At 51.9% G+C, this 15,877-nt stretch overlaps 1 protein-coding gene across 1 annotated transcript; it reads left to right on the forward strand.

Annotated features, from left to right (window-relative positions):
- The first annotated feature begins 365 nt into the window (after positions 1 to 365).
- RIPPLY1 (ripply transcriptional repressor 1) lies at positions 366 to 14,392 on the forward strand. Its single transcript, XM_090061494.1, has 6 exons — positions 366 to 491; positions 1,480 to 1,835; positions 9,387 to 9,703; positions 10,511 to 10,586; positions 13,110 to 13,180; positions 13,552 to 14,392. The coding sequence occupies exons 3-6, from the start codon at positions 9,597 to 9,599 to the stop codon at positions 13,775 to 13,777; spliced, it is 480 nt and encodes a 159-aa protein (XP_089917620.1). The 5' UTR covers positions 366 to 491; positions 1,480 to 1,835; positions 9,387 to 9,596; the 3' UTR covers positions 13,778 to 14,392.
- Positions 14,393 to 15,877: the final 1,485 nt, after the last annotated feature.

The following is a 15,877-nucleotide window of genomic DNA, read 5'->3' on the forward strand; positions in this document are numbered from 1 at the left end:
TGGCTCCTTGTCAACTCAGGACCCCAACTTCACATTATCCACATGTGGCTCTGTACAGCCACCTGGTCCCAGACCCACACTGCTACCAAAATGTGGCCCCACGGACCTGGCCCAGGAGCAGCCCCTGAGATCTGGATGTGACCCAGGGCCTGAGATGAGTTTGACACCCTTGCTCTATGTAAGTAGGGCTAGCTGGCCCCAAGGCCAGAGGGGGCAGGCTACCTAACATTTAGCAGTTCACTTGACATAAAGAAAAAAACAAACTCAGCATCAACCCATGCACCCATTTCGTAGCAGTATAAGAGGAGAGCTCTATGGTGTTCACAGCCCTGTCCTCACCGGCTGCTTGAGGCTCTGGTTCCTTCATTCATTCCCTGTCTTTGGCCCTCAGTGATCTTTTCTTTCTCTATGCCCACTTTTCCCCCACAGTGCGAAGTCCACGATAGCCCAGCAGGCTGCCTTGTGGATGCACATCAGGGGTGTTGCTACAGGTCAGTACTTATCCTCCAGCCTGATTGCTTCCTTCCTTCCCTGTGCTGCCTTGAGTTCCCACCAAAGCACACAGATGTGGCATGGCTAGCTGACTCTTTCTGTGGCAACCAATGGCAGACTTGGCCAGTAACAGCCCGAGAAAGAGTTAACACGCCCCAAGAACCTCTTTTCCTCCCCAGTTCTGCATCCCATTTTGTTGCAGATATCCCCAGTATTTCTTTGTTAATCTGCTGTGTCAGCTCTTCCCCAGCCCAGCAGCCTATGGACTAACATTGGTCTTGGTTACTCTGGTTCTGTGCCATAGGCATGTCTCATGTACCCTTGGCTATGAAGTCTTGGCATGGCCCCCGTGATTCCCAGGTTCCCACAGCCTATTTTATGCCACAGGGTTGAGGCTGTCTCCTGATACAGCTACAAAGTAGCATCTAGGAGCTGAACACAAGTGTATTTTTACCTTTCAAACTCACATAGGCAGTGCCTGAATTTCCCATCTCTGAAAAGCAGCCCCCAAAAGTAAGAGAGGCTGAGAGCCAGCGGCAGCCTTTGCACATGGGATAGTGACATGGCACTCAGGTGATCAGGATAGTCCAGCTCAGGACAGGGGATGCAGAAACCAGTAAGGGGAAATCTCAAAGGGGCAAACTGGCACATGGAGGAAAATGCACAAGGCCTTGGAGTACTTACAGGAGTAGGTGGGGAGCAGCACCAGTGGTGAACGGCTGAGCAGTACAGCAGAGATTGCACAGTGGGCATGAGTCAAGAAAGTGCCACAAGAAGGTGCCTCTTGGCCCATGGACAGCAAAGGGGGGGATGAGATGGAGGGGGATCAGGGTTTGCTCATTGTTCAGCTGCAGCTTTGCAAAATCCATCTGCAAATCTCGCCAGGGTCAGAGGCTTACAGCAGATCCAAATAAACCCTTTCCTGCTCGTAACAAATTGAGGAGTTGGGTGCCTTTTTTGCCTATTTTCTATGAATTTGCCCCTTAGGTATTTTCTTGAACGGGGTTTCCTGTATGTCTTATGGGAGAAGGATGGACCCAGAAGATGGTCTGGAGCAAACAAATGCAAACTGAGGAGCACAACATCCTGCAGTGGTTGGAGTGTTGCCTTGGTGTTGGTCTGACTCTACGTACTCCCATAGCTCCTGGTGTGTTATGGACTCTGTGAGGTATGATGCAAATGGGGCAGAGAGAAGGTGAGACATCTGTCTGGAAAACACAATATCATCTCTCCACCTGCAAGCAATGTATTGAGAAGGCAGCATGATATAATCATCCTAAGGCGCATTTTGAAATTGAAGGTGTTGACGAGGCATGGAGGTGATGGCTTTCAAGTTGTCTTAGGTCAGTGCAGAAGCTTCATTCTACCTCTGCTATTCCTGTCCCCCTCCATACCCAACATCTAGCGGCACATCCTGAAGCACATAACTTTCCCTTGGAGAGCTGCCATCCAGGCATTGGCCAGATCCAGCTCTGCTTAGCTTAGGAGATCAAGCTACTCAGATCAAAGTCACCACTCTGTTGTCTTTGTGATGTTAGATATGGCATGGATTGGTCACAGTTCTGCAGTCAGATTGCAAGCATTCAACCCCATGGGGTGCATCTAGTGTGAGAAATCCAGACCAATCAGGCATGCAGAAAGTATGTGGGGATGAGGGATGAGGATGGGTGGAGGGGTTGATGGTGTGACCTTTCCCTGACACTCCACCACAAGCTCATAAGTGTGCTGGTTCCAGAGGGGTGGGGAGGTGACAGCCAAGCAGAGTGTGCCAACACTTTCCACTGGCTGAGGTGGCATCTATGTAAAGAGCAAGGGAGAAATCATTTGTGGTGCAGAGGTGTGAAGTCTCCAATTGCAGGCTATGTTTTCCAGATTCCTGTCCACCCATATGATCATATTTTGGCTGGTGCTGGTTGTGAGATGGGAGAGCTGATACAGGATTCTGGGATGTGTGATCCAGGATAGCCATACTGACAGAGCAGTCAGCATGACTGTTATCAGACCTGTCTAATATCAGGTTTCAGGCATAGATGGAGGGAGAAAATATTATTTGGGGGAGAGGGGGTGAATGCATGCATTAGCATGAGAACTACAACTCCCATTGTGCTCTGCGCAGTGTGACACTTGAATGGTTAGCTTCTTCCTCAGGTGTGTGGAGGGTGCTGAGTGTGTGGGGGGCACTGAGCGTGTGTGGAGTGCTGGCCTGGCTTCATGCCGAGCTGCGCCATGGTGCTGCTGCTGTTGTTGGCTGCTGCAAAATTAGTTTGCAAGCCCTGGCCTTCTGCTGCCTATGCCTTCAGGCCTTCCCTAGCTCTCAAACCTGCCTCCAGAAATGCAGGGCCCTTTGAGCAGCTCCTGGGAAAGTGATGCTGAACAGACTAGAGGAAAGACAGTGTGAAGGGTCCTGTTTAGGCAGGCTGCAAATGAGAGAGACCTTCAGACCTCAGTTGTGTGGTCAGTGAAAGCTGGGAACACACTATCTGACTGACATAAGGGAGTCTGTATTTTCTTGTCAGTGTTCTGCTTTATCAAATGGCAAAGAGACGCTTTAGAGCAAAGGGACAAGCCAAGATGTCCAGTTTCCTACTCAAGACAAACATGTTGTCCATGTGATGGAGACCATACTGGTAATGACCAGCTTAGTGCCCTCTGGGAGCTGGGAATGGCTTTGAACTAAATGGCAGGACAGGTTGGTTAGTGGTACAGACCTCCAGCTTGGTCTCATGTTGGGAGGTCAATCTTATTCCCTGAGACGCGCACTTTACAGATCAGCTAAGACCGTTTCCCTGAGCCAAAGAAACTGCTATTTTCAACTGCCAAACACTGAGGGTCAATTTAGGAAGTCACACGTGGGGCCACACGTGGTTTGTAAATTCTAGTGGCTGCTTTCTTTTGGCATTATTAAAACATAACATGAGCCAATGTGAGGCTCAGTGTGGGAGCAGGAGGAAGGATGGTCAGGGATGGATCATGAGATTGTGGTGGAAGCTAGTCAGAAGTGTGAGTTGGTTGGGGTGTTGAATGAGAGTGAGGTTATAAGGCTAGAGCGACAAACTCATGTCAGTCAGGCCTAAACAATGATCTTTAAAATAATGATCTTTATGACCCACCTGTGATGCCTGAGCCCCAACAAGTTTGCAGAGAGGCATGAGAGAGGATGAAGAACGAGTACCTTCAACCAGCCCAGAGGTGCCAGGTATTTTCACTTAATCCCCTGGGCCTGCATTTCCACCCACAGCAACAGAGGACCATCTGCACTTCATAGGATTGGGCCTTTGCTGCATGATTACTTAGAAGGTGTCAATTTTGGGAGCTAGGTGTCTAGAAACATGGAAGTTATTGAGAGAGAGTGTCTGATGGGGGAGCTTACTTCACTGCTTTATTGCTGTATCGGGGCTATGCAGAGCCCAAACTCACAGGCTGTTGGTGTAGGGCTAGCATGAGAGACCTAACTCTCAGTGGTGCTGAGCACCTATGACTCATTGACTTCCTCTGGAGCAACAGGTGCTCAGTCCTTCTGCCAATCAGGGCCAAACTGTTGGAGCTGCTGGCCTGAAGCCTGCAAAACATGCAGCATCCAGACAGGTTATTAGCACATTTCTCTGGCTGGGCCAGGTCCTCGTTGTTTTAAAGCACAGCAGAAATGAGCCTCAGCCCATTGAACACCACTAGGCATTAGGGTCTTTATAGTGGAAACTTTTGAACCTATGCACCTAACTGATGGCCACAGGCAACATCTCTGAAGGGTCAAGCCACTCAGCCATGAGAATGTGGTGATGCAACTGGGGCTATTCTGATTAAAACCACCAGTAAAAGATCTCTTGCCTTTAGGGGAGTGCGAGACCCAGGCAGAGACGAGAGTCAGATAACACCACACTGGCCAGAGTGCACAGATAACATTCTGTGGACTGCACCCACCTTGCACACCCGGCACAGATCTCCTCAGTGCTTGCTATCTGCTCAGGGCTTAGGCCACATTTTTGTAATCCATCTCTCCTTTGCGGGGTCTGTGTTTTTCATTCTCCCAGGCCCTCTGAGCTGTGGCCATAAGGCAATGTGATTCTTCACAGTGGGATGCCTCGCAGAGGGGTGCAAATGTGCACACGATGCCTTACAGACACTGGCACTCCACATTTTAAATGGAAGGAGGTGGATTTAGAAAATCCACCCAGTAGTATCCCTGTCTGCCTGTTGGCCTCTCACCCCTGCCTGTCTGCAAATTGCACCTCTGTGATCACCTCTGGCTTCTTACCAGAGGCTGTAAGGCCTTTCCCTACCTGATGTTCAGGGATATGTGGTTTGAGAGCGATCTGCCTTGGCTGGCAGCTCCTCTCCCAACAGCTTTCCTTGGCCTCTGCAGGGTTTGTTATTCTAAGACTCTAAGCCCAAATGAGAAACAAATGGGAAGATGCAACAGGCCCCGCACATCCTACATGCACTCAGCAGCCAGGATGTGGCCACCAGTGGAGGGAAGAGGGGAGCCCCACCAGTGACAAATTGTGCTCTGCTGAAGGGCTTCATAAGCTTGTTCTCAGAGATGGAACATTTGGGACATTTGGACACAATACTCAGGGCCTTGCTGGGACCATTTGCTCTTTTCTTTCCTTGTCCCTCTTGGGAGATGACCTGCCTGCCCTTTGTGGCCGCCCTGGGCATGTCTAATCTGGTTCATACTTGCTAAGGAGAATAGCAAATGGACCTCTGGAGTGAGCCCCCTCAGAGGCAATGGGGGAGGGAAAGAAAGGTGTCCTTCAGTACTTTGTCTAAATTACTTTTCTTTACCTGCTCATCCCCTTGCTCGTCCTGTGCACTTCTGGGGAACACATGGGTTCCTTGGTGCCATTATGATGAAGCCCAGAGAGAGATGGGCAGGCTGTTTGTGGCCAGTACTGAAGGACAGTGTTTCTTTGTCTGTACTGATACAGTGCACATCCTAGACACTCTCTCCTGCTCTGTGCAGCCCAATTCCCAAAAAAGAAGGTGGGCCGTTACCTTACAGCAGCACTAAGCGTACATCCAGAGCCACTCTTAGGGTACCTGTCTTGGCTGTATTAATCGGTGCTCACTTAGGCCTCATTATGGCAGCTCCATTGCCTCAGTGCTGCCCTTTATGGAGTGCCCCTGGTTGTAGCAAGGAGACCTGGCCTTAGGGAATACCAGTTCTTTCCTCTCTTGCTCTGGGATGAAGCTTTTCCTGAAAGCAAGAGGGGAACTTCTCCTCCCCCCAGCCCAGAGTGAAGTAGTTCATGAACTTGTCTAGCATGTAGGGGATCATGGTTCAAGGCCCAGTTCTGCTTGGTTAAGGCCAGGGCTTTGAACTTAGTCCTCCTGCCTTCAAAAAGTACTTGGCCATTGGGTTCTTCCAGGTAGGCAGGACTTTCCAACTCTCTTCTTTGGGGCTCCTCCATTTTGCATAGATAATTAAATCCTCCCCTGAGAAGGGTCTTGGACCTTGGTCTCTCATATCATTGGTGAGTAACAGACCCACTAGGCTGTAGAGTTGGCCCCACATGGTCACACTCTCACTGGCCCCATTAGCATTCAATAATTATTCATGCAAAGTGGAGCTATTCCACCAGAAGAAAGTCAGACCGAGTCTGAACCTGGAGCTTATTTATCAGGGACTTTCCTGGGTAGTGGGAGACCAAGGTTCAAGCCCCTGCTTCAGTGAATGTTTAACTGTTTATTGAAAGTGGAACGACCTCCCCCTTGTCCAGCAGTAGCCCAGTGACTGAGGCCCTCTTCCTGACTGTTAGAAAACTGATGTGTGCCTGGTCTGAATCAGGTTGAGCAGGAACTTGAACTGAGATCTTCTATGATCCAGCTGAATCGCTTGAAAGCTAGACTACTGGCTCTTCTGGATGTGTGAGATTTCACATGCTCTTGTGCTTTGGACTAGCAATCCCTTGCTTGTTAAAACTGGCATGAAACCATTTTGTTGGAAAACTCCGTGCCCAATCCACTCCCATCTCCCCCAGAGCTCTGTTACTGAGGTGCAGCGCAACTGTGAGGAAGGCACTTACCTTCTCCATGACTCAGTCTCCTCATCTGTAATATAAGATTGAGAATACCTGTTCCTTTTAGGAGTTTATCTTGCTGTCCGTCCCCTAAGTATCTGAACACTTTCCATACAAAGTTAACAGGCAGAGGGTATTTGATGGAGCACTTCATGGAGTCTTTGGTTCTTCTTGGGGTCAAATTCTCCCCAGGCTGTCTTTTTTAAATTGGAAGCATGCAGAGAGATGCACATGTTGTGGTGGGTGTGAGCTTTCAATGATATGACTCAAAAGCCTGAGGAATAGATTTTTCCAAAGCATGGAGCAGTAGGTATTAACAATTAGATGTTAGCAGGCCATTGTGATGAGTCTCTGAGTTGACTTGAAGTCCTTGCATTGTACTAGCAGAAACTAGTGTACACTTGGGAACTAAGCTTAAGGCATCAGCCAGACACCACTGTGCTCAGAAATGTTTGCCACAGGCACACAGCCGTGTTTTTCGTAGTTGGATTGTCCCTAGGTTGATGGGTCCTTTCTGCAAAGGTGCTAGCTTTATGTTCCCAAGCCTATGGTCACTTTGCCAGGACTAGAGTCAATGCCAAATCCCAGGGGTCAGAGCAGTGTATGGAGTGAGAGTGAGCTAGATTGATCATGGAGAAAGCTCTTCATCAGAGGGGAGGGAACAGTGGTGGGGATTTCTTCACACCATGTCTCTGGGGGAGTGAGAAAGCAGGATCCCCCAAAGGGGTGAGGAGCTGCCTAGGGTGAGTCTGACTGTGACTCAGTCCGGAAGGACAGAATGTGTCCACAGCCCCTACAGTCTCAGGATCGCAATGCTCAGCAGTTCAGATGCCTTAGGCAGGTCCCTGGGTAAAGTCTGTTTTGCTTTGACTCCTTCTATGAGCCTCCAGTTCCTTCCTCCTGGCCCAAAAGCTGGGGCTCATAGAAGGAGGTGCTAGGGCTTATCATGGCTCCATTCCAGCAGGACCAAGGGGAGCAGAGATCAGCCTAGGCTGAGAGAAGAGGGTAGCTGGGTGTGACAGTGCTGGACTAACCCGTCACTCCCTGGGAATACGTGTTAATCAGAGGCCTCTCAACAAATCCTATTAAAGCTTCATTAATGCCCTTTGGCCTGAGATGGAGTGAGATTCAGGCCAGCTGAGAAGCATGTGTGGAGTATCTCCAGAGGGGGGTGTGGAGCACAGGAGTGGGCTCTGATTGAGGAACCATTCAATAGACCTATTTGTTAAAAGTGGCCCTGATCTGTGGGTGTGTGTTCCAGCTCCTAAGGAAACCCCAATGGAGGCTCAGTGTCAGCCAGTAACTCTGGTTCATCTTGGGGGTGGGAGGACTCAGGGATCCCCCTTATACTCTGCTGGGCTGGGAGTGCAGAGGGAGGACTCTGCCGAGGAAGAGAGATCCCACCCCTGCAGTGGAGCACTCAGCATGGTCCTACCACCCCACAGAAACCATGCCAGCTGGTTTCTGTGGGGTTGCAGGCCTGGGAGGTGGAGCTGATAGCAGGGGAGTGCTAAAGAGGGCAGTTATTGCTCTCTGCTTCAGAGGTGTGAGTTTAAGCCCTGCTTAGGACTGGTACTAGAGGCTACTGGTAGTTGGTCCAGCTGTAAGTAGGTCCCCAGCTCACTGTGATGCTGGCTGCATCCCTTCCTCACTTGCTATTTATACTGGTGTGCCCTAAGCATGTGAGTCTGATGGCCTGTAGGGCTGGGGCAAGCCTTTGATCTGTGATTCTCAATCAGGGTGCCATGAGACCCTTTAAGGGTGCTGTGCAATACTAGCAGTGTTAGGTGTGCAAGAAAAACCCAGTGATTTCAAATAGGAATCCAGAGTGTCAAAACCATTCTGACCTGTTGTGGGCTTTGTTGAGTTCTTTGCACCAAAACAATTGCTCTATTATTTTTCCGTAGTCAAGAAATGAGTGAAAGCTCAGAGCTGGTGTTTTCTGAGAGGTACCTTGAGCCTTAAAAGAATGAGAGCCACTGCCTTAGGCTGAAGGGTGTTGAGGGCGGAGGGGGGTGGAAACTGAAGCTGAGGCAGCTTGACAGAGATACTGAAGCCAAAGCGTGGTCTGGATTTCCCCAGCTCTGGCTATAATCTGTCCTTCAGTCTCCTGTGCTGAACTACAGGTCCCTCTCATGTACAATTCCAGGGAAATGGGCTGGTTTCTGCCTGCCACAGGAAACTGGTTCGCTGGCAATGACTGATGCACCTAAGAGCCCCAGTGGAGGAAAGGGCAGCACAGTATCCTTTCCTGCCTTGGGGTTCCTATGTCTTGCCTTCCCTTCCAATTGTGCACCCAGATCCCACTAGCTCCACTTCCCATACAGTGGGGTGCCCCTGACCCTGGCACAGTGCTGGGGATCCAGCTGTCCTCTCTGTGCTATCAAACTGCTGCCCTGGTACCATACAGCCCAGGGAGCTGCATGAGGACTGGCACAGACTTGGCACACAGCAGGTCTCCACACCCAGGGCTGGACCTTGCTTCCCTAGGAGGATCCAGCCCAGGGGGAGAATGTGGCTATTGTCTGAGCAAGTTCCATGGCCTTGGTGCACCCAGTTAATCTCCATGTCTCTCCTTTGCTTTCCCGCCCCTCTTCCTGCCTTCTCTCTTTCTCCCTCCTCTGCTCCCATTTCCATCCCTTGTCTCTTGCCCTCTCCTCTCCCAGTGTCATTCCCTGGATACCCCTTAGCACAGAATGATTTCCTCCTGCATGCCCCCGCCCCTTCCAACTCCCGAATCCATCATGCTCCCCTGTGCCTGTGGGTACAAAGAGCTCCTAATCACCCTCATTAATTGTCCCTATCCCCAGCCCACCTGGGACTTTTCTCACAAATGGTGCCTGACTTTTCCCCTTCTGTGTTTTGCTTTTTCACCAGAGCCGACAAAGCCCCTGGCCCCCCTGTGGACACACTGTTTACACAACTGGGACAAATTTCACACCCTGGGACCTCCTGCTCCCCCCCCGCCCCAGCTTTTACCCCCTGCTCCTGCCCTGACAATTTGAGCCACCAGACCAGGAGGGCTATAAAGGTTTCCTAAGAAAGGCCCCAGGCAGTTGAGACAGACATTCATCCCCAGAACACACCATGGAAGCTGCTGCTCAATCTTGCCCAGTGCTGCGTGGCTGGTTTAACCCATCCCCTCTCCCCTCAGGCTGCCGGAGCCCTGCTCAGGGGCTACACCAAGGAGGAAGGTAACTAGGCTCTTGGTCGCTGTGTGGCTATAATGCCCCTTCTGTGGGTGAGGCCAGGCTGGAGATGGGCCTGGCAGAGGAGGGTGCAGGGTGGGTGCTGCCATGGGCCTGCTGGCAAAGGGGCAGTGGGAGCTGGGGTTCGGAGAGGTGGGTGGTGCAGTGGGGAGGGGACAAATGTTCATTCTAAGATTTGGCACTTCTCTTGCCCAAGCACAACTGGGGGCCCCCAGATACAGCATTGAGACAAGCCTCCAACCCTCTCTCTAACAGGCCCACTTCAGCAATGGCAAACTGAAGTACAGAGGGAGGAAGGGACCTCCATGGCAGCACCAGGTGGAGGACCCTGGGGTCCCTGCATCTGTCCTGCTGTAACTGCCAGCCCTTATTCCCTTGCTCCTATTCCTCAGAGTGGAGTGCTTCACAGGCTGTCACAGATCCCTGAGAGCTGGATGGGTCACAATGTAACAACAGCACTGGCTCATAATGTAAAGACCCTGGCAGGTTTAGGGAAGGGTAGGTCTGTAAACCCAGTGAATAGGATGAGGAAGCAATGAATTGCCCACAGTGTGAGACATGATGGCTGCAGATTCAAAGTATGGGGCTGCATTGTCTGTGCCTACGGGTTGAGCGGGGTTTGGTGTGTTACATAGGCTTGGCTGGGCAAGGCTGCTGGCGGGGGTGTAAGGGGGAGGAGGGTGCACCTTGGCAAGGATGCTGCTCTCTGCTGGGGTGAGTTGGAGCTTTTCAAAGACACAAAGCTCCTTGACTTGTCCAAGCAAGACTTTTCTCCTTCTCTTGCTCCCACAGATCCCTGCCCCTTTGGAGACCATGGTTGCCCACTGCTGAGGGTATTACAAGGCAGAAGGAGGACGAGATGGACACAGTGAGTCTAACACTCGCTTCTGGACCCCTGGCTAAACAGACAACATTTCAGGGAGCAAAGTCTGAGGTGCCCCCCCACAGGGTCCACAGACACCAAGTAGTTTGCACCACTGCTCATTCAGTTCCTCACAAGGGCTGACAAGCTCTCCTGCATGTCTGGTTGATTCACTTGCCTAAGTGCAGAGCTGCTTAGGTGTAGCCATAATCCTTCCAGGTTGGGAGGTCATTGTGCCCCCAGCAGTTTCTGTGCCATGTCCTCTCAGCAGATGCAGCAAGATGAGGGACAGGGTTTGCCTTCTGGGGGATCCTGCAAAGATTCAGCATCAGCCCTTAGAAATCCAAGGCAGAAAAAAACCTTTGCTAGAACCCCTTTTAACATCAGCCATGAGACTGACAATCGCCAGTCAGTTAACGAGCTGCTAAAACAGCTGGGGCCCTTGTCTAGCTGGGCTCAATTACACTATTTACACTGCTCATCCTGGACCAATTTTTTCCAGTTCAGGATGAAAGTCTTGCTTGAGGGAGCCCTTGGAGACACTGGGACATGGCCCCAAAGTTCAGGACTATCACTTTTCCCGTGATGCAGTGGGCCAGAGCTCGTGCCAGGAGGGCAGATAATCAGGGCTTGCATGCAGGGGCCAGGGCAAGACAGAGTGGATGCCTCCTATGCTTGGCCAAAGGGTACCATGACTGCTGCTTGACTAGGGACACTGTCCTACAGCATCCCTGCTGGTGGGGAGTTTGGAGCCTACAAATACTGCTTCCTGGTTACAGCATTTGGCTGGGGCAGCTGCAGCTTTGGCTAGTGTCAGCAGGCAACTTTACCTTGCTGAGCCCTGTTTGCACCACTTCCCTGAGAGCAAGCAGCTGGCACTCCTTGACTCCCTTGTAGACCCTGCCCATCCCTTCCTTCTTTAGTGGAGGGTCCATCTTGGCCTCAAGCCCTCACATCGGGGCTTTCCTCTCTTGGAGCCTTCTGGGATGGGCGGTGCGGGGGGGTCCTTCTTTCTGAAGGCAAGCAGCTATGATGTGAAACTTCCTCCTGTGGTCAACTGTGTAGGGCACTGCCAAGCTCTAAAGGGATTGCTGGCTCAAACCCACACATGGCCCCTTGCCTATGGGAGTTCTGGAGGATGCATGTGTTTAAGGCCTCTTGAGCAAACACAGAGGCCTCTGTTGAAGTGTGAAAGGGAGGCCTGTTGCTTGGGCCAGGGCAGGAATTCCTTTGGGGGTAGTCTAGTGCTGGGCAGGGATTTGGCTCATGGGGAGATTACAGTGGATAAAACCCTCAAGAGAGTGAGAGCCAGTGCCTTCATTTTCTTCTCAGTCTTGCCAGTGGGGTGAAGGCTGTGGGGTCCTTGTGCTACCTTGGGGCCTAGGGAGCAGGTTCAACCTCATCATGGGGTTGGCATCTGCTCTGTGGGCCATGCAGTATGGGCAGCCTACTTGGCTGTGTGCAATCTCCTGAGGGGCAGGGAGTGACCAGTGTGTTCTCACTGGTTAAGTTCCCTTAACCCTGTCCTGTCAGGGTGGGGAGAATGGTGCCAGGCAGAGGATGCACAGATCCAGGGGAGATGGAAAGCCTCATGAGGGCATCTGGCCCCTCACATCATGCCTACAGTGCAGCCCCTGAGGCACTAAGCCCACCCCTCCCTGAGACAGATTCCATGGTCTCCTAGTCTTGAAGCTTTCCCTACTATTTAGCCAAAACTTCCCCCCTTTTCCTCTCATCCTGTCACTCCTCAGAGGTTCCTCTTGATCCCTAACTGACTGCCCCCTGGTGAGAGTCTCTGGGGAACACCCAACATGGCAGCATCTAGAGCTGGCAAGGCCTGTGTGGAGATTTCCGGTCCCTGCCGGTATACAGCTGGTCCTTGCAGTGAACTGGCTGGGGCTGGGGCTGGGGCTGGCCTGGATCTCACTCAAGAACAAGGGGATGTGGGGAAGATGCAAATCTAGAGCTGGTTATATCCTGTGGCAGTGAATTTCCCAGGCTGCTGCCAAGGCCAAGGGCTTTAGCACTATCCAACTGGATTCACTTTGCATCAAGAACTTCCTGCATTAGCATAGGTCACACAATCAAAGGAATTCAACAAGAGCCCTTGAGCCTGGGGGCACCTGCCATCCAGTGCCCACTGGCAGGAGAGGGCTGTCCCTGATGGGAGGGAAAAACCATTCAGTGTTTCACTCTCTGATGAAGTTGGTGCTGGCTCCTCTCAGAGACAGGCCACTACTCTGGATAGAGCTCAGTTCTCCTCTAGGGTTAATCACTCAAGTGATGGGGCTGTGGCTGCTCCACTTGGAGCTGGCTCCAGGCTGATGGAACCGACAGACAAGGGGATTGTTCCTACTGTTCAGCTGAACTGTTCCTTGTCTTGGTTGCATCCAAGTCCTCTCCATTTGAGCCCATTGCACCAGCTACATTCACCGAACCCTTGCACCACCACTAACCTCACTCTGGGGCAGGGCTGTGGTGTGTGTGTTGCGAATGGCACATCCCAACCACTGCTTTTTGTTTCCCAAGGCCTATGGTGGTGAGGTGATGGGGGATGATGAGCCCAGCAAAGCATTGGCGCTTTTCCGGCACCCTGTCAGGTACGTGTGCAGGATGGACCCCATGTGCCTGCTTCCTGTCATTGATGGGGGTGTTTAGAGCTCCTGGAAATGAGGGGCCAATGGTGCTGGCTACAGTCATGTCAATCTCACACAAACAGCAATGCTGAAGCTTCCCCTGCTCTCCCAGCCCCCCTTTTCCTAATGTCCTCATGCCTGACTTGCCGCTCCTGCTAGTCCACTACTTCTCACAGCCAGCCTTGTCCCTGCCCCTGCCCCTTTCTGATGCCCTCCCATACCCTCCATTGTCCCATACAGGGCCCCTGGCAGGACAGGCTGGGCCTTCCCTCCCTGTAGCTGTTACCAGGAGGAAGCGAGAGAACTTGTATTTCTCATGCCTGTTTTTCCCCCAGACTTTTCTGGCCGAAGTCCAAGTCCTTTGACTACCTGTACAGCGAGGGCGAGAAACTGCTGAAGAACTTCCCAGTGCAAGCCACCATCAACCTCTATGAGGACTCTGACAGCGAGGAGGAAGAGGAGTACGGAGGGGAGGAAGGGCAGGTGGAGGATATGGGGAACCAAGCAGGGGAGATGGTGCTATTGCAGGGGGTAGATGCCTGCCAGCCCTGTCTGAAATGAACCCTGAGGCACCCACCGCATGTGGGAAAGACCCAGTCAGATTGGCAAATTGTGGCCTCCTTCTCTTGCAGAGCTGAGACTTTACACTGGCTGGTTGAAAAGTGGCTGTCACCCACAGGGGTCCCTCCCACTGGAGGCATGCATGAGTGCAAAGGGAATCTAGCAGACCTGGCCATTTGCTATTGCAGTACTCAGGACCTAACCCAAAGCAGCTGGCACTGAGAGGGGAAATCCGTACCATGGTTGGAAGTGGGATGGGGAACAGCATTAGTAGGTCTCCAGCAGGGAGTGCAGTTCACTTCAGGGTGTTCCAGGAGTAGGCATCTGTAGGCATCACAGCAGGGTGTGCCAACATCTCTGCCAAAGGTGTAGGGCCCCATCTGTGCTTCAGATTATGACCACTCCTGAGCATACCCAATGTCCTGTGAGAGGTGTGGCCGGGGTGGGCCTGTCCTGTTGTACCAAAGCCTTTCTGAGAGGGTCAGGGGGAAGAAGAGTGAGGGTCCAGAGCCCTGCCTGGAAGGTTGTGAGTTGTGGGGCCCAGGCAGAGCTTGGAAGCTCCCACACTTACAGTGGGCCTGAGCCTTGTTATTCCAGTGGCTAATATGTATGTTGGGCTGAAACATGCAATAAAGTTTAAGATGCTGTAACCTCAGGGGTCCTAGGAAATGTCTTCTTTATCCCATTACCAGGAAGTCTGTTCCTCACAGTAGAGGACAGGAAGGGGGTCCAGGGAGGGATGGGGCAAAATCATCACAACATTCTATGCCAAAGTGGGGGAAGGCTGGAATATGGCTGGAGACCAAGAGGCAGCAGGAACCCCCACATTAGGAGCTGTTTTTGCTCAGACCCTCGGTTTGGCTGCAGCTTCTAGGCACCAGGAAGAGCTCAGCAATGTAAGTGTGGGAAGCAACTGGCTGGAGACTTGATCCCAGAGTGGTAAAGGGGTCACAGGACTGGAAGGGCCTCTATTGCCAGCTGATGCCCTAGCACAGCAAGGAGCAAGGCGGTGCCAGCATTTCTGGGCATTGGCTAGGCACTGGACTGCCTTGAATGGGAATGGGGTGGTATCTGGGGGGTAAGGAGGCTGCACTGAGGGTCCCCAGTTCTCAGCATGCTTTGACTTTAGAGCATAGCATCTGCTGGAACTCAACATTTTATATCAAACCACTCCAATAGCCCCATCTCGTGGCCAAATGCAGCAAGGCTGAGGGGCAGCCCAAAGAAAGATCAGAAAGTGTGGTCTGGTGCTCCTGGCTGGGATCAAGAGCAGAGCGCTAGTCCTGCTTCTGTCACTGACTCTCTACCTCTGTCTGTGTCACATCCTGGCTCCTGAGGAAGGTGGTTTCCAGTGGGCTTGGAAGTCACTTCCCTTGGAGGAGGCTATCTTTGGGCTGGCTCCTCCAATGTGTACCTGAGGACTGTAGGAAAGCAGTTCAGGTCATTGCTGGTGCCTGTCTGAAGCAGGTGTGGGGTTTAGGTCCTGTGGAACTGCAGCTGGAAGTGGACTCCTACAGAAGTGGAGCAAAGGAGCTGGGGCTCCTGGCTTTGGGGACAGGGAGGAGAGACACCCCGCCACTCCCCCCATTTCAGACTATGTGCAGCCAGGCATCTAGAGTTGTGCAGGCATAGTTCAGAGAAGTCCTGTGTGAGGGCCACTCTTCCCCTACCTCACAGTGTCCACCTTAGTGTGTTGAAGCCAACATCCAAACAGGCCTCTTGGGCTGTGAACTAAGCGTCCATATACCGACAGGTCCCGCAATAACCACCTATATGGGTTTGGCACCTGTGTGGGCATTGACCAGGACAGTCCTGCCTCAGAGGACCCCAAATAGCTTTCCCTGCTGAGCATACTCTGGCTCATGCATCATCTAGGCCTTTGTCACTCTGCTGTGGCTGCAGGATCTTTCATCCTGGGTGATTCACCAGCCAGCCCCAGCTTGGTTTCAGATCCTGAAGCAGCTTGTGGTACTGACAGATGAGAGGAAAATACCCTCATGCTTATGGAAAAATCTACATCGGACCCAGAAGCAGTAAAATAAAGAAGTCCAGGACACCTTCTCCCTCCTCCCCCATGCATTTTTACATTTGTTTTTCTGA

The sequence above is a fragment of the Crocodylus siamensis genome, chromosome 8, assembly GCF_052110815.1.
Source record: "Crocodylus siamensis isolate JL-2025a chromosome 8, ASM5211081v1, whole genome shotgun sequence".
Classification (NCBI taxonomy): Eukaryota; Metazoa; Chordata; order Crocodylia; family Crocodylidae; genus Crocodylus; species Crocodylus siamensis.

Bases quoted from the DNA above. Each gene is read 5' to 3' on its own strand.
- RIPPLY1 (XM_090061494.1), top strand. From the start codon at position 9,597: ATGGAAGCTGCTGCTCAATCTTGCCCAGTGCTGCGTGGCTGGTTTAAC. The intron at 10,587-13,109 runs GTGAGTCTAACA...TTGTTTCCCAAG, and splicing joins AGGAGGACGAGATGGACACA to GCCTATGGTGGTGAGGTGAT. The intron at 13,181-13,551 runs GTACGTGTGCAG...TTTTTCCCCCAG, and splicing joins CTTTTCCGGCACCCTGTCAG to ACTTTTCTGGCCGAAGTCCA.